The 18,646-nt window shown below is 48.8% G+C and overlaps 1 protein-coding gene across 1 annotated transcript; it reads left to right on the top strand.

Moving 5' to 3' along the window:
• Window positions 1-13,350: 13,350 nt before the first annotated feature.
• On the top strand, window positions 13,351-16,000 carry LOC124667683. The gene is made up of 3 exons (XM_047204942.1): window positions 13,351-13,844; window positions 14,746-14,873; window positions 15,700-16,000. Exons 1-3 carry the CDS (start codon window positions 13,464-13,466, stop codon window positions 15,845-15,847), a joined length of 657 nt encoding a protein of 218 aa, XP_047060898.1. The 5' UTR covers window positions 13,351-13,463; the 3' UTR covers window positions 15,848-16,000.
• The last annotated feature ends 2,646 nt before the right edge of the window (window positions 16,001-18,646 follow it).

Here is an 18,646-nt window from a genome sequence, read left to right on the forward strand (position 1 = left end):
CTCCATGCCGCTCGTACAAAGGTCTAAGGAGAAAGCTCGCATTTCGGATTTCTCGCTTTTGATTATTCTCAACTTAGACATCCATACCGGGACAACATGGACAACAGATAATGGACTCCTCTTAAATGCACAAGCATGAAGCAATGATTATTATTCTCATATGAGATTGAGGATATATGTCCAAAACTGAAACTTCAACCATGGTTCATGGCTTTAGTTAGCGGCCCAATGTTCTTCTCTAACAATTTTGCATGCTCCAACCACTAAAATGATAGACCTTCAGACAAGACGGACATGCATAGCAACTCACATGATATTCAACAATAGTTGATGGCGTTCCCCGAAGCATGGTTATCGCACAACAAGCAACTTAATAAAAGATAAAGTGCATAAGTACATATTCAATACTACGATAGTTTTTAAGGCTATTTTGTCCCATGAGCTATATATTGCAAAGGTGAATGATGGAATTTTAAAGGTAGCACTCAAGCAATTTACTTTGGAATGGCGGAGAAATACCATGTAGTAGGTAGGTATGGTGGACACAAATGGCATAGTAATTGGCTCAAGTATTTTGGATGCATGAGAAGTATTCCCTCTCGATACAAGGTTTAGGCTAGCAAGGTTATTTGAAGCAAACTCAAGGATGAACAAGTGCAGCAAAACTCACATAAAAGACATATTGTAAACATTATAAGACTCTACACCGTCTTCCTTGTTGTTCAAAACTCAATACTAGATATTATCTAGACCTTAGAGAGACCAAATATGCAAATCAAATTTTAGCAAGCTCTATGTATTTCTTCATTAATGGGTGCAAAGCATATGATGCAAGAGCTTAAACATGAGCACAACAATTGCCAAGTATCACATTATCCAAGACATTTTAGAATTACTACATGTAGCATTTTCCAATTCCAACCATTTAACAATTTAACGAAGAAGAAACTTCGCCTTGAACATTATGAGTAAAGCCTAAGGACACATGTGTCCATATGCAACAACGGAGCGTGTCTCTCTCCCACAAAGTGAATGCTAGGATCCATCTTATTCAAACAAAATCAAAAACAAAAACAAACAGACGCTCCAAGTAAAGAACACAAGATGTGATCGAATAAAAATATAGTTTCAGGGGAGGAACCTGATGATGTTGTCGATGAAGAAGGGGATGCCTTGGGCATCCCCAAGCTTAGACGCTTGAGTCTTCTTAAAATATGCAGGGGTGAACCACGGGGGCATCCCCAAGCTTAGAGCTTTCACTCCTTTTGATCATAGTATATCATTCTCCTCTCTTGACCCTTGAAAACTTCCTTCACACCAAACTTCAAGCAAACTCATTAGAGGGTTAGTGCACAATTAATAATTCACACATTCAGAGGTGACACCATCATTATTTTCACTTCTGGACATTGCATAATGCTACTGGACATTAATGGATCAAAGAAATAAATCCAACACAGCAAAAGAGGCAATGCGAAATAAAAGGCAGAATCTGTCAAAAACAGAACAGTCCGTAAAGACGAATTTAAAGCTGGCACCAGACTTGCTCAAATGGAAAAACTCAAAACTAATGAAAGTTGCGTACATATCTGAGGATCACGCTCGTAAATTGGCAGATTTTTTCGAATTTTCTACAGAGAACTGTGCCCAGATTCGTGACAGACAGCAATGCTGTTTCTGCGCAGCGATCCTAAATATAACATCAACTTTGACATAGAAACTTTACTTGGCACAAAAACATGATAAGGAGAGGTTGCTACAGTAGTAAACAACTTCCAAGACTCAACAAAACAAAAAAAATTGCTGTAGGTAAAAACATGGGTTGTCTCCCATAAGCGCTTTTCTTTAACGCCTTTCAGCTAGGCGCAGAAAGTGCAAATCAAGTATTATCAAGAGTAGAAGCATCAACATCATAACTTGTTCTAATAATAGAATCAAAAGGCAACTTCATTCTCTTTCTAGGGAAGTGTTCCATACCTTTCTTGAGAGGAAATTGATATTTAATATTACCTTCCCTCATATCAATAACGAGCACCAACGGTTCGAAGAAAAGGTCTTCCCAAAACAATAGGACAAGATGCATTGCATTCAATATCCAAGACAACAAAATCAACGGGGACAAGGTTATTGTTAACCGTAATGTGCACATTATCAATCCTCCCCAAAGGTTTCTTTTTAACATTATCGGCAAGATTAACATCCAAATAACAATTCTTCAATGGTGGCAAGTCAAGCATATCATAAATCTTCTTAGGCATAACAGAAATACTTGCACCAAGATCACATAAGGCATTACATTCAAAGTCATTGAATTTCATTTTAATTATGGGCTCCCAACCATCTTCTAACTTTCTAGGAATAGAAGTTTCAAGTTTTAGTTTCTCTTCTCTAGCTTTTATGAGAGCATTTGTAATATGTTTTGTAAAGGCTAAATTTATAGCACTAGCATTAGGACTTTTAGCAAGTTTTTGTAAGAACTTTATAACTTCAGAGATGTGGCAATCATCAAAATCTAAATCATTATGAGCTACAGCAATGGGATCATTGTTCCCAAGGTTGGAAAAAATTTCAGCAGTTTTATCACAAGCAGTTTCAGCAGTTTTAGCAATTTCAGGCAGTTTTGTTCGCTTTGCATTAGTAGTAGAAACATTGCCAACACCAATTATTTTACCATTGATAGTAGGAGGTGCAGCAACATGTGAAGAATTAGCATTACTAGTGGTGGTAATAGTCCAAACTTTAGCTACATTATTCTCTTTAGCTAGTTTTTCATTTTCTTCTCTATCCCACCTAGCACGCGAGTTCAGCCATTAATCTTATATTCTCATTAATTCTAACTTGGATGGCATTTGCTGTAGTAGTAATCTTATTATCAATATCATTATTAGGCATAACTTTCAATTTTAAAAGATTAACATCGGAGGCAAGTCTATCAACTCTAGAAGCAATAGTATCAATTTTATCAAGCTTTTCCTCAACAGATTTGTTAAAAGCAGTTTGTGTACTAATAAATTCTTTAAGCATAGCTTCAAGACCAGAGGGTACACTCCTATTATTATTGTAAGAATTCCCATAAGAATTACCATAACCATTACCATTAGCAGAAGGATATGGCCTATAATTATTACCAGAGTTGTTCCTATAAGCATTGTTGTTGAAATTATTATTTTTAATGAAATTCACATCAACATTTTCTTCTTGAGCAACCAATGAAGCTAAAGGAACATTATTTGGATCAACATTAGATCTACCATTCACAAGCATAGACATATTCACATCAATCTTATCACTCAAGGAAGAGGTTTCTTCAACAGAATTTACCTTCTTACCTTGTGGAGCTCTTTCCGTGTGCCATTCAGAGTAATTTATCATCATATCATCAAGAAGTTTTGTAGCCGCCCCCAATGTGATGGACATAAAGGTACCTCCAGCAGCTGAATCCAATAAATTCCGCGAAGAAAAATTTAGTCCTGCATAGAAGGTTTGGATGATCATCCAAGTAGTCAGTCCATGGGTTGGGCAATTCTTTACCAAAGTTTTCATCCTCTCCCATGCTTGAGCAACATGTTCAGTATCTAATTGCTTAAAATTCATTATGCTACTTCTCAAAGATATAATTTTAGCGGGAGGATAATATCTACCAATAAAAGCATCCTTGCATTTAATCCATGAATCAATACTATTCTTAGGCAAAGATAGCAACCAATCTTTAGCTCTTCCTCTTAATGAGAAAGGAAACACTTTCAATTTAATAATATCACCATCTACATCATTATACTTTTGCATTTCACAAAGTTCAACAAAATTATTGAGATGGGCAGCAGCATCATCGGAACTAACACCGGAAAATTGATCTCTCATAACCAAATTCGAGTAAAGCAGGTTTAATTTCAAAGAATTCTGCTGTAGTAGCAGGTGGAGCAATAGGTGTGCATAGGAAATCATTATTATTTGCATTTGTGAAGTCGCACAACTTAGTATTTTCAGGGGTATTCATTTTAGCAACAGTAAATAAAACAAACTAGATAAAGTAAATGCAAGTAACTAATTTTTTTGTGTTTTTGATATAGAGAGCAAGACAATAAATAAAGTAAAACTAGCAACTAATTTTTTTTTTTGTGTTTTGTTTAGGTGCAGCAAACAAAGTAGTAAATAAAATAAAGCAAGACAAAAACAAAGTAAAGAGATTGAGAAGTGGAGACTCCCCTGCAGCGTGTCTTGATCTCCCGGCAACGAGCGCCGGAAAAAGAGCTTGATGGCGTGTAACTCACACGTTCGTTGGGAACCCCAAGAGAAAGGTATGATGCGCACGGTAGCAAGTTTTCCCTCGAGAAAGAAACCAAGGTTTAATCGAACCAGTAGGAGCCAAGAAGCACGTTGAAGGTTGATGGTCGCGAAATGTGATGCGGCGCAACACCGGGGATTCCGGCGCCAACGCGGAACCTGCACAACACAACCCAAGTACTTTGTCCCAACGAAACGAGTGAGGTTGTCAATCTCACCGGCTTGCTGTAACAAAGGATTAAGCGTATCGAGTGGAAGATGTTTGCAAAGAAAATAGTAAAACACAATTGCAAGTAGAATTTATGCTATGTAAAGAATAGGACCGGGGTCCACAGTTCACTAGAGGTGTCTCTCCCATAAGATAAAAGCATGTTGGGTGAACAAATTACGATCGGGCAATTGACAAATAGAAAAAGGCATAACAATGCATATACATGATATGATAAATATAGTGAGATTTAATTGGGCATTACGACAAAGTACATAGACCGCCATCCAATCGCATCTATGCCTAAAAAGTCCACCTTCAGAGTTATCGTCCGAACCCCATTCGGTATTAAGTTGCTAAGCAACGGACAATTGCATTAAGTATGGTGCGTAATGTAATCAACAACTACATCCTTAGACATAGCATCAATGTTTTATCCCTAGTGGCAACGAGCACATCACAACCTTAGAACCTCATCGTCACGATCCCGAGTGTCAATGAAGGCATGAACCCACTATCGAGCATAAATACCCCCTCTTGGAGTTAAGAGCAAAAACTTGGCCAGAGCCTCTACTAATAACGGAGAGCATGCAAGATCATAAACAACACATAAACAATAGATTGATAATCACCATAACATAGTATTCTCTATCCATCGGATCCCGACAAACACAACATATAGTATTACATATAGATGATCTTGATCATGTTAGGCAGCTCACAAGATCCAACAATGAAGCACAACAAGGAGAAGACGACCATCTAGCTACTGCTATGGACCCATGGTCCAGGGGTGAACTACTCACTCATCACTCCGGAGGCGATCATGGCGATGAAGAGTCCTCCGGGAGATGAATCCCCTCTCCGGCAGGGTGCCGGAGGCGATCTCCTGAATCCCCCGAGATGGGATTCGCGGCGGTGGCGTCTCTGGAAGGTTTTCCGTATCGTGGCTCTCGGTACTGGGGGTTTCGCGACGGAGGCTTTAAGTAGGCGGAAGGGCAACGCGGGGGCCACACGAGGGGCCCAGGGGGTAGGTCGGCGCGGCCGGGGCTTGGGCCGCGCCGCCCTAGCCCCGGCTGCCTCGTGGCCCCACTTCGTTATCTCTTCGGTCTTCCGGAAGCTTCGTGCAAAAATAGGACCCCGGGCGAAAGTTTCGTCCAATTCCGAGAATATTTCCTTACTAGGATTTCTGAAACCAAAAACAGCGAAAACATGACAGCGGCTCTTCGGCATCTTGTTAATAGGTTAGTGCCGGAAAATGCATAAATATGACATATAATGTGCATAAAACATGTAGGTATCATCAATAAAGTAGCATGGAACATAAGAAATTATCGATACGTTGGAGACGTATCACCTAGCAGATACGAGAGATGATGCAAACTACCCCTACAAGAGGCCTAAAAACCAACATAACGTTGATTCCCGGAACATCCCTTGTAGGGACGGTAAACAACACCTAACGCACTACCGGATCGTCCGACCCCGACGATAAGGCCTAACTATGCAGATATTAAACTAATCCTTGCGGAGCAAGGAGCAACTATAACAGATTGGATCTACTAAGTAACGAACAAGCAAGATGCTGCCCTTACACCCAGATAGGTGTAAGGGCAGCTAGGTGTCGAGGGACGGCATTGCCACGCAGATATGCACGAGAAAGCATCAATGCAAGCCCCTAAACACCTAAAGATAAATAGTGCCGCTCGCCATCAACAACGCTTCAGCACGAGCAGCACAAGGTAGACGAATAAACGTGTACTGCCTAGATCGCGAGATGCGATCTAGGCGACATGATGCTTACCGGAAGAAACCCTCGAAGGAAGGGGTGGCGATGCGCCTGGTTTGTGTTTGTTGTGAACGTGATTGTCCTCCTTTTCCGATAACCCTAGATACATATTTATAGTCCAAGGGACTTTCTAATTGAGGCGTGCACCTAACCGTGCACGGGCCAGACTCTATCTGTTAATTCTAAACACGATACGATCTACTATATTACAGATACACGGGCAATTTAGCCCAAACTCTTAGCGCAAGGCCGCTTCGAAGATGCTCCACATGTACGTCCTTCAAGCCCATCTTCACTTACGACCCATCTCCTGATTTGGCCAAAATCTGGTGATAACACACATCCACATCCTTAAGCACTAGCACATCAATGAACTACCACTACCACGGTGAACCAAAATGATCTGGATCCAGAAACCATCTTCTATTCTTCCCAATTTTGTACTGACATCACTACCCATCTGCCCATCTGTGTGATCAATATCCATGCCGTTACCGTCATCATCAGTTCCACTACCCAGTAGGCGGGAAGAAGACGGAGGATTCCCGGTAGCCGCTCCTCTTGATCCTAACCCATCAGCCATGGATGCCAGTCGCAAGAGATTATCCGCACCCAACCTAATATCTCCAGCATCAGCTTCATTATGTAAACATGGCCAATAATTCATGAAACAACAGTGTAACTAATTAGTTCACTGGGAGACCAAAACAATATTCCTTCAAAGCATGCTTTGTTCTCAACTTCCAAATTTCCCAACAGAATGCAGCCAAACCAGCATTCATCTCCTGTCCAACAGAGCTCCAAAAATACTTGGCCGCATCACATTCGAAAAACATATGCATGATACTTTCATGATCATGGGGCACCCATCTCCTAAAAGTGAAACCCCAATCCATAGCAGCTGCAACAGCAACTGTAATATCTTGTTCCCTACAAATATTATAGATCTCAGGGAATTTATCTTTCAGGGGAGAGTGGCCACACCAAACATCACACCAGAAACTGGTTAGTCTGCCATTGCCAACATGCATTCTTTTCCCACACAGATATAGGCTTTTCACCTGCATTATGTCAGACTAAAGAGGAGAGTCCCCAGGTCTTTTCCTGAAACAAAATATACCAACACCTCTCAAATATTTCCTTCTCATAAACTCCTGCCAAAGACCAGCTCCACTCTCAAGTTTCCACCACCATTTACACATTAAACTGATATTAAATTTGGATAAATCCTTCAGCCCAGTTCACTTTTTTTCTTGGATTTGCAAATCCATCTTCATTTAACAAAATGGTACTTTCACTTGTCAGCACTGCCAGCCCAGAAGAAAGATTTGATAGGTCTATCCATCTCTTCAATATTGGTCTTATGCAACAACCCCATACACATCCGGTACACAACAACATTGGGTAAAGATGCATTAGTTTTGATTAATCTTCCACCAATAGACATGGAGTTCCCAACCCAACCACTCATTTTCTTCTTTGTTTTTCTCACCAAGAAACCCCATCTCAGCCAGTCAGTGTAGTCCTTCTGGCACACACACATGAGTACCCAAATATTTGATGGGCCAATCCCTTTTTTGTCAATTGAACAAATCAGCGAAACTTTGAGCTTTAACATCATCCACCGGAATTATCATTGTTGAGATACATATCCTTGTATATCCGGATGTGTATCTTCTGTAGTTATGTATAGCGATACATATCTTTGTATTTATTATTGGGCCCGCCTCCTTCCTTGTATGCTCGAGGACGTGGCCTATATATGTAACGCCATATGCACCCAATCAATACATTGCGAGTTGCATCCCTTTCTACATGGTATCAGACACCTACCGTTCCTAACCTAGCCGCCGCGCCCCCACCCTTCAACCCTAGCCGCCCTTGTGCCGCCGTCGCGTGTGCTCCTTCTCACGCCGCGCCGCCGCCGCACCTGTAGTCGCCGCACCTCCCTCCCCAACCCTCGCGCCGTCGCCGTCCCCCGTGTCGTCATCGCCGCGCCTCCCTCTCCAACCCCCGCGTCGTCGTCGTCCCCCGCGCGCGCGTCGTCATGTCGTTGGTCTCCAACGGCAGCAACTCCTTCGCCTACAACCCATGGACGGGGGTCACCGCGACACCTCCCTACGCCCCGGCCTTCACCGCCACGCCGCCGCCCCTACGCCCGGCCTACCACGTCGCGCCACCACCCTACGCGCCGCAGCAGCCCGCATGGGACCCGGCGCTCTTCGCGGCACTCCGAGCAGGCGCCCGCACTCGGCTCTTACGCCGGTGGCGGCAACTGGTTTATGGACACGGGCGCCTCGTCTCACATGGCCGCTCACCCGGGTAACCTTTCCCATTTCTTTCCCACTTCCACCGAGTCTCGCATCATTGTCGGTAACGGTGCCGGTCTTCCTATTTCTCACATTGGTTCTGCTAATTTTCCTTCTACTTCTAAACCACTTGTCTCTTAATAATGTCCTTGTGTCTCCCCGGCTTATTCAGAATTTAGTCTCTGTTAAAACTCTTTCTCGTGACAACTCCGTGATCTGTTGAATTTGACGCTTTTGGTTTTTACGTTAAGGACGCCCGCACCCGGATGGTCCTCCATCGATGTGAGAGCCCCGACAATTTGTATCCGGTGATGTCACCTTCCACCCCGGCGCCGCACCTCGTGCTCTCTCCGCGAGCGTTGATCTTTGGCATGCTCGTCTTGGACATCCCAGTGCCAACACGCTTCACCAAATAATGAGGGGTTTTTCGTTTTCATCTACTAAACGGTCTTCACATAGTTGCGAAGCGTGTCGTCTTGGTAAACACGTTCGTCTTCCATTTAGTCGGTCTTCCACAATTGCGTCTTTTCCTTTTGAGTTAATTCATAGTGATGTATGGACCTCTCCTATCCCAAGTAATTCTGGTCTTCTTTATTACCTAGTTATTCTTGATGATTTTTCTCACTTTGTGTGGACGTTTCCCCTCCGTAAAAAGTCCGATGTCGCCACCACTCTCACAGCCTTCTACGCCTATGTTTCCACCCAGTTCGGTCGCCCCATCCACGCCCTACAAACTGACAACGGAAAAGAGTTTGACAATGTCGCCGTCCGCACACTACTCTCCTCTCACGGCACTATTTTCCGTCTAACCTGTCCATACACGTCCCAACAAAACGGTCGCGCCGAGCGTATCCTCCGCACCCTCAACGACTGCATCCGCACACTCCTATTCCACAGCCATGTTCCCCCCACCTTTTGGCCTGATGCCTTAGCCACCGCCACCCTACTTGTCAACCTTCGTCCGTGTCGTCCCCGCTGGAACTATGCACCTCATCACCTCCTTTACGGTTCCCCTCCATCCTACGACGGTCTTCGGATTTTCGGTTGTCGTTGTTATCCTAGTATCGCTGCCACCACTCCTCATAAACTCGCCCCTCGTTCTGTTCCATTTGTTTTCCTCGGTTACCCGGCTAACACCAAAGGCTACCGCTGCTATGATCCGGTTTCTCACCGCGTCTTCACCTCCCGGCACGTGTACTTTGATGAGCACTGCTTTCCTTTTGCACAGAGACAGGTGGTCGACACTCCTCCTTCGCCTACTTATGGTCCCCGGCGTCGACCCCCTGCCCCGGCAAGTCCGCCGGCTACAGTGCCCTCGAGCTCGGACTCGGGCACTGCCTCGTCGTCCTCCGCCGCGCCCTTGAGCTCTGGCTCGAGCGCTGCCTCGCCACCCTCTGGGTCACCCTCGAGCCATGTCTCGGGTGACCCCACGCCGACACCCGCGCCGACGCCTGCCTCGACGCCGCCTGTGTCGCCCTCGAGCCTTAGCTCAGGCGCCGCGCCGTCTTCGCCGGGCGACGCGCCTTCGCCGGGTTCATCCGCCTCAACGTCGCTTGCGTCGCCCTCGAGCCTCAGCTTGGGCGCCGCGCCGTCTTTGTTGGGCGACGCCTCGTCTCCGGCTCCGCCTCCGCCTCCTCCGCCGCCGGCCACGGGGCCCCTCACGCGCGCCCGTGCAGGGATTCGCGTCCCGAGCACGCGGTACCCCTCGGATGAGTACGTCTGCACCGTGTCGACTTCCGCGCCTTCACCATCCAAGCCATCGCCCCTGCCCGCCTCTGCCCGGGCTGCTCTCCGCGACCCACAGTGGCTTGCGGCCATGCAGGACGAGTTTGACGCCCTACAGCGGAACCAGACATGGACGCTTGTTCCCCGACCCCCTCACGCCAACATCATCACCGGGAAGTGGGTCTTCAAGCACAAGTTCCATCCGGACGGTACTCTCGACCGTCACAAGGCGCGGTGGGTGGTTCGTGGCTTTCGCCAGCGTGCCGGCGTCGACTTCACCGACACCTTCGCCCGGTTGTCAAGCCCGGGACGATCCGCACGATCCTTCAGCTCGCGGTCTCCCGTGCGTGGCCCGTGCACCGGATGGACGTCTCCAACGCCTTCCTTCACGGCCATCTCGAGGAGCAGGTCTTCCGCCGGCAGCCCACGAGCTTCATCGACAGCACCCACCCCGACCATGTGTGCCTGCTCTCGCGCTCGTTATACGGGCTCAAGCAGGCCCCACGCGCCTGGTACCAGCGCATCGCAGCGTTTCTTCACCAACTCGGCTTCAAGCAGGCTCTGATGCCTCGCTGTTTGTGTACAACAATGGCGCCACCACCGCGTACCTGCTGCTCTACATCGACGACATCATCTTAACGGCCAGCTCCACGGACCTCCTGCGACAGATCACCGAGCGTCTTCGCGCTGAGTTTGCCCTCAAGGACTTGTTGCCCCTGCACTACTTCCTCGGCATCGAGGTCGTACGTCGCACCGACGGCTTCTTCCTTCATCAGCGCAAGTACGCCCACGAGCTCTCGGACCGCGCCGGTATGCTTAATTGCAAACCCGTGGCCACGCCCTGTCGACACGAAATCCAAGCTCTCCGCCACGGATGGTTCGTTGGCCACGGACGCGTCATTTTATCGCTCCATCGTCGGTGCCCTGCGAGTACCTCACCTTGACCCGCCCCGAGCTACGGTATGCATGTCCGGCGGGTGTGCCTTCACATGCACGCTCCGCGGGATCCTCATTGGGCTGCGGTCAAGCGGATCCTCCGCTACATTCGTGGCACCATGGACTTCGGCCTCTCCCTCCACGCCTCAACCGCCACGGACATCGTCGCCTACTCGGACGCCGATTGGGCAGGCTGCCCCGACATGCGTCGCTCCACGTCTGGCTACTCGCGTCTACTTCGGACCTTCGCTCATCTCCTGGTCGTCTAAGCGACAACCCACGGTCTCTCGCTCCAGCGCCGAAGCGGAGTACCGGGCTGTTGCTAACGCGGTTGCCGAGGTCTCCTGGCTGCGGCAACTCCTCATTGAGCTCTCATGTCCTGTTGCCAAAGCCACCGTGGTCTATTGCGACAACGTCTCCGCCGTCTACCTCTCTGCCAACCCGGTCCACCATCGCCGCACCAAGCATATTGAGCTGGACATCCACTTTGTTCGGGAACAGGTGGCCCTTGGACACATTCGAGTACTTCATGTGCCCACCTCCCAACAATTTGCGGATATTATGACCAAGGGTCTCCCTACGGCATCTTTTGAGGAGTTTCGGTCCAGTCTATGCGTTCGACCAGGCGACGCTTCGACTGCGGGGGGTGTTGAGATACATATCCTTGTATATCCGGATGTGTATCTTCTGTAGTTATGTATAGCGATACATATCTTTGTATTTATTATTGGGCCCGCCTCCTTCCTTGTATGGTCGAGGACGTGACCTATATATGTAACGCCATATGCACCCAATCAATACATTGTGAGTTGCATCCCTTTCTACAATCATCACCTCACTCTTTTCAAAGTTAAGCTTCAAACCAGACGTAGCCTCAAAAATATACAAAAGAAGCTTCAAATTTCTAGCAGCAGCACGTACGTAACTCTGTAAAAGCGCAGGCGTTTAGTAGAGCTTGCAGTAGATGAGTTGTGGCGCGCATGAATGAAGCATTGCATTGCGATTGCCATTTCCGGTCACCTTCTGCAGATCATGGAAGCATCGATCCCGTCGCCCTCGGTTATGATGCCTCCATGAAAGAAATGCCGAGGCTGTTTCGTCACAGGGGAGTGTCTGTATTAGCAGTCTAGAAGCTTGGAGCCGGGACGATGTAGGAGGGAGAAAGTGAGAATCTGCACCCTGCAGCAAGGGCCACACCATGCATGTCTCAACTCTCAACCAACACGTAGTCATGTAAACCCTTCTCAAGTGAAATGGACAATACATGTATGCATGTGCATATATCCAGCTGCAAGTGTGTGAACTGTCAGAGCCATGAGTTGGTGTGTTGATTTGCAGTGCTAATTTGCTAGCTGGTCCCTGAATTAGATTTAACTAGGCTACACTGTATATTTTACAGGTGCTAAGAGCAGCGCTTGGTCTTAGCTTCACTGCCCGAACTAGGAGATTAAGCCCAAAAATATTGCATGTAGGTGCTAGGTGGGGTAGCACGTGCAACAAGATCGATCCACTAGGAGTAGGAGGAGTAACAAACTAACAAAGCATTTGGAATTGATGATGCGTACGCCGGTACGCGATAAGCATGGAAGTATGCTAGCTTAGGTAGCGCCAAGAACTCCGTGCATTACGATTGATGCCGTATTGACCAATCCATCTCGTTTTGGAGCTAACCTTGCATATATGCCGACGAACCCCGCCTGACATATTCTCTCCCTGAAACCGTGATAGCAACAAACGCCCGTATGCATGTGAAATGTGTATGCTATCCAGGCCAAAATCGAGCGAATCAAACGATAATGCGCCTCATCTTTTTTGGAAATGCGCAGCAAATCTCTCTGCAGTATTCTATTTGCGTCATTGTTTCTGTTTAAGTACTCCTACTCTACTCTGAACATATAATTAATCAGGCTCTAGGTTTTCAGTGTTTTTTGTTTTGTTTTGTTTTCTGCAGTAGTACGTGCAAGTGGAGCTCGCGCGCTCGTGACCACTCTCTAGTCTCTACTACGAGGCGTCCATCCATCCATCCATCCATCCTCCGCGATTCCTCTCTTTAAGCGGCGTTGTCCTTTCCTCCGGCCTCTCCATCTTTATACCGCTCGGCTCGCCCAGCTCCGTGCCACTCTCTCCACACTTAACCAGCACTGTGTCGCACCCACTCATCCTGCAGACTGAGCGAGCACGGCCAGCGGCATTGCCACCGTGCCGTAGACAGATGGCGAGCGGCGCCGGGGAGCACTTCCTGAGGCAGCTGAGCTCCAGCAACGGGCTGCAGACGCCGCAGGAGGGCTACAGCAGCGGTGGCGGCGGCGGTGGCAGGAGGAGGGGGTCGAGGCGGTGGTCGAAGAAGAAGGCGGGGAGGGGAGGGTACGTCGGCGGCGGGAAGGCGGAGGCGGCGGGGCGGAAGCGGGTGATGGTGGTGGTGGACGACAGCTCCGGGGCCAAGCACGCCATGATGTGGGCGCTCACGCACGTCGCCAACAGGGGCGACTTCCTCACGCTGCTCCACGTCCTGCCGCACTGCGGAGGGGACGACGACATGGCGCCCTCCCTCGCAAACTCGCTCGGCACGCTCTGCAAGGCCTGCAGGCCCGAGGTACGTGCCATTTCTCCATTCTTCTTCTTCTGTTGCCACGAAAATCAGAACCGTGCTGTGATTCTGGCTAGCTATCCGAGTGCACTCGTTTGAGCTAGTTTACCTGTGCTCTGCTACTTCAGTTTGCCGATTTGTTAGGAGCGTGTCCCTAGCTTTGCACTCTCTAGCTTGTTTTCGGCACCCCTTTTGGAAGCATGCGCCTGGAGGCATGCCCAAGAGAATTGCTAGTACTCTAATTCACTTCACAAAGGTTTTAGTTTTACCCTCTACTTCATTTTACCACTAGCTCGTGGAAACTAGGCCTGGAGCAAATGTTTGTTGGAACATATTATCTGAAACGCAAGCATGCTTACTACTAGCTCGGATGTGCAAACTAGGCCCAGGGATAGTCAGCAAGTGTAGTCAACAGGGTATAGTTTTGGTTCCTGGATAATCCTGGAGTTCATGCACCTGAGGGAGAGAGAGAAACCTTTGGTGAAATGTTGAGTACGTCCATTGGTTCTTATATTCACAGATCAGATCAGTAACACACACATGAAAAGGGAATCATTGCCCACTTTTCATGGCTGTGTGGATCTCGCATGGCAGGCCCAAAAGGTCCCTCAGCCCGCATAAAGAAAGGATTAGGGAAAAAACAAGCCAGTGGGGGCTCCAAGGTTCCCACAGCCCCAAGCAAAATCCCCCCTAAACCGGCCATAAACAAGGGAGCTACGAAACCCAACCCCTAGCGTCGGCCGTGATTTGCTTGCTTCAACCAAAAGTCAGAATCTCAATGCAACATTGATCTCAATGTATAGTAGTGTAGTACACACACAACTGCATAAATGTTTCGACAGTACGCGCCTGAACTATTCCTGTGTCCGATTGCGTGTGAAGAAGATGGATGTTGAATGTCTGGTAGGTGGAGATCGAAGCGCTGGTGATCCAAGGCCCCAAGCTGGCGACCGTCCTCAGCCAGGTGAAGAAGCTGGAGGCCTCCGTGCTGGTGCTCAGCCAAACCAAGCCCTCCACCTTCTGCTGGCTAAGCTGGTAAGCATCTCGTCTCAGTGTCTCACCATACATTTACTGTATCTGTATCTACGTCATCCCTAGTACTATTGGGTGTATGTATGTGAGTGTGTGTTAAAAATGGGAGGCTAGGGTCAACTTTGAGTAGCAGCCGGCCGGGAGAATCTATCCTGATGTCAGCCTATGCTCTGCGCTGCAGTGTGTAGTTTTAAAATGGGGGTAGTTCAGAGTCATTCATGCCTGGATCCTGAATCCCAACAAAAAACTTCATCTGTACTACATCATCATGTTATAGTATTTGCATCTGTAGTGGTACCAGTTGTCATAGTTAAGCTTATCCTTATAGTGAGCGTAAAACATCAGCAATTCACCAAATTTATCTATCTTGTGGATGAAGTGGCCTCGCTGCAAAGCCTTTTATGGTGAATTATGAGCGGGTCCGGTACATTCACAAGCGATGCCTCCTGGGCAGATAGACTCGATCAGGCAGGCTCACAACCGTTCAATAGCAGCGGTCCATCCATGTCTTTACGGAAAACAACACACTACACTGCAGATCCATGTGCTTTCCATAAATCTCAGATGCTTTTTCTTGTCCCTTTAGTGACAAGCCAACTAAACAAAGCATGAATCCTACACATAACGCACCTATAATTGTTGCCATCTTCATGGGACAACATAACAATGTAGTAAAGCAGTGTCATGTGGAAACTGAGCCATGCTTTTCACCTTGACATCACTACTTGCTTCCTTTTAGACCTCTTGTCATAGCAAAACTAGCTACTGACAATGGACCAGATAATGCGAGCGTGTGTGTCTGAATGAAACAAAAAAAACTTTGTTGCAGCTTGGTGCGGAGCAGCAGCGAGGAGTTCGTGGAGCAGTGCATCAGCCAGGCCGAGTGCCTGACGCTGGCGGTGAGGAAGCAGAGCAAGGGCGTCGGCGGTTACCTCGTCAGCACCCGGTGGCAGAAGAACTTCTGGCTGCTGGCTTGATCATCCATCACACAAACACAAGCCTTCTTCTACCACCACGATTTTTACAAAGTTTGCTGCCGCCGAGTCTCTCTCTGTGTGTAGTTTCTGTGTGATCATATTTTACTACCCTCCGTATATCTGGCCTTCTGTTTTAACCGAGTATAAAAGACAATAAAATATGGCCGTGCACCATGCTTGTTGCGGCCATGTGTGTCAGTCAGTGTGCCGTCCCGTTGTAAAATGTAAAGCTCAAAGGTGTCCTAGATTTGACCCTCCTCCTACAGCCTGCCCTCCTTTAATTCTTTTTCAGTGCCTGTAATCCGTACCGTGTTGTACCATCGTGTCATGTTGCATAAATGACCAATGCTTATGCTGCAGTGCGTCTGTGGCGTGTTTATGTGTTTCTCAGGTATATTTTGAAGTTTTCTTTACTTTTTTTTTTGAGATGTAAGTTTTCTTTACTTGTGCACGCCCAAGAAAGCCACTGTAATATATCAAGTGCAAAAAAAAAAAATTACAAACCTAAGAGGGACGAGTTTGGCATCAAGAATACGTCCAAAGACCGCAACTGACATTGATTTCGACCTGTTGTAATTCACTCCAAGTTTTGGAGCGCGCACTGGTACATTGGCTTGGCTAGGCACGGCCGTGGTCCACATGGCGCTATTATCTGGAGGAATCCCTTCACTGAAATCCCAGCACACCCGTGGCCTGGCCCGTGGGGTCATCTCCCCTGATTGTCATGGGGTTGGGGAGCAACAGGTCACACAACTCAAAGAATGCCAGATGAAGGCGCGGATGGCGATGCAACAGACCTAACCCAAATCAGGTACTACCTCGGTTACAAAATAAGTGTTCGCAACTTTGTGGATTTAGTGCGTAGATATATCAGTATCTAAAAAAGTTACTACACTTATTTTGGAATACAGAGAGTAGTTGTAACTCACCAACATACTCGGGTCTCACTGGTAACCTAAGAGTAACCTAAGAGCATCTCTAACAGAGCCCATAAATAACCGAACTTTTCCAGCGCATTTATGGGTTCGTGTCGAAACTGGCGCTGATCAGCGCCCGAAAAAGTGGGCCGGCCCGAATTGGAAGTTTAGGGGCCCGAACAACTCCCCGCACGGCCCCTATTAAAAGGGTTCGCGGAGGGGGCTTCGGTTCGGAAACCCTACTGCCCTCCCGCGGCACCTCTCCCGCCGCCGCAAAAACCCTCCGCTCCGACGAGCAATTCCGGGGCCTCGGACGCCGCTCCGCCGCTACGGCCACCACCCCGCTGTCCGAAATGACGCGTGTAAGACGCGTGGGTAGGGCGGTGGCCGATCGGGCGGCGGAAGGTCAAGTCGCCGTCCGCCGGGCGTACGGGCTTTGTCGGAGCGCGCCAGGCGGTCGCGCTCCGACGCCGCATGGAAGCGGGCCGGCCGCAAGTGGCCGGAGCTAATGGCGCGCCGCCTTCAAGCTCGCGCGGAGGCGGCTGCGGCTGCGGAGGAGGCTGCGGCTACGGATGCGGAGGGGGAAGCGGAGGTGCCTCCCGCTGCCGGCGCGTGCAGACCGCCGTTGCCCACGCGCGGCGACGACGACGACGACACCGGTGGACCGCCTCTCCTCTGCGGGAGCACCTCCGTCGCGGCGGCCATCGAGGTGGCGGCGCTCGTCGTCGCCCGGCGACCAAAAACCCTCTGGCGACACCCCGGTGACAGTATAGTCTCCGGTACCTAAATTTCTAGGCTAATTAGGTCCGTAGTACGTAATGTAGGTCCAATGCGGATGTATTTTGGCACTATTATTGTAAATTATGAACGAATTATAAGCTTGATCGGATGAAATCGACTCCAATCGCGAAAATCGATTCCCGCGACATTTGATTTTCGCGAGTTCGGTTTGCGTTTACGGTTTATGTTCTACGCCGTGCCTAAATGCGCTCTCAATTCGTTTTTCGGTTGACTGAACTCAGTTTATTCGGTTTCGATAAATACAAGCTCTCTGTTATAGATGCTCTAAATAAAATCCTTTGAAGGACCTCGTTTGCACTTTCTACAAAACCACCGTGCTTCCTTCCTTCCAAGACCAACACTAAGGGCATCTCCAACCAACGGGACACGAGCGACCGTTTGCGTTCGTCGGGCTCCAAAATACGTCTGGTACAACCTCTAGTGGGGCGACACATCGTGACCGGGCCGTCCGCGGCGACAACCCGGCGCATATTTGCGCCAGGTTTCCGTCTCCGCGGAGGCTGCGCGGACGCACCAAGTGACCGCTCGCATCTCCACCAGGCCCGTATGGCAGCGAGCCAGTATCGAGGGCATCGCTTCCGTGGCCTACGCTTCCGCGTCTGCGCCGCAACCTTCGCCATCAATGTCGCGGCTGCCTCTTCCGCGCGCGCTGGCGGGCGGCGGCTAGGCTTCTGTGCCGCCTTCAATGGCATCGTTTCTTGCGCGCGGCCGACCTTAAAAGTCCACCAGCATCGTTCCTCCATCGCCCACACCTCCACTCCCACCACTACCGCCGCAGCACCACGTGAAGAAGAACGATTTCGAGGCGTTCGGCAGAGGCACGAAGGAGCGGTCGAACGGGGTGGAGCTGCCCGTCAGCGTGGGGAGGCTGATGCACGCGCACTGGACGCCTGGAGGGACGTGCACATGTCTGGCGGCTGGCGGCTTAGCTACCGCCGGGTGCCCGTCCCTCCCGTGCCTGCGCGCGAGCCAGATAGGAGCGCCGAGATCCAGCGAAGGAGGCAGTACCTGCCGCCAGACCTCCGCGCCGATCCGGCGTACACCATCGACTCCGAGAGGGATTGGAGGAGGAGGGCGGGCT

Source organism: Lolium rigidum, chromosome 6 (assembly GCF_022539505.1).
Source record: "Lolium rigidum isolate FL_2022 chromosome 6, APGP_CSIRO_Lrig_0.1, whole genome shotgun sequence".
Classification (NCBI taxonomy): Eukaryota; Viridiplantae; Streptophyta; class Magnoliopsida; order Poales; family Poaceae; genus Lolium; species Lolium rigidum.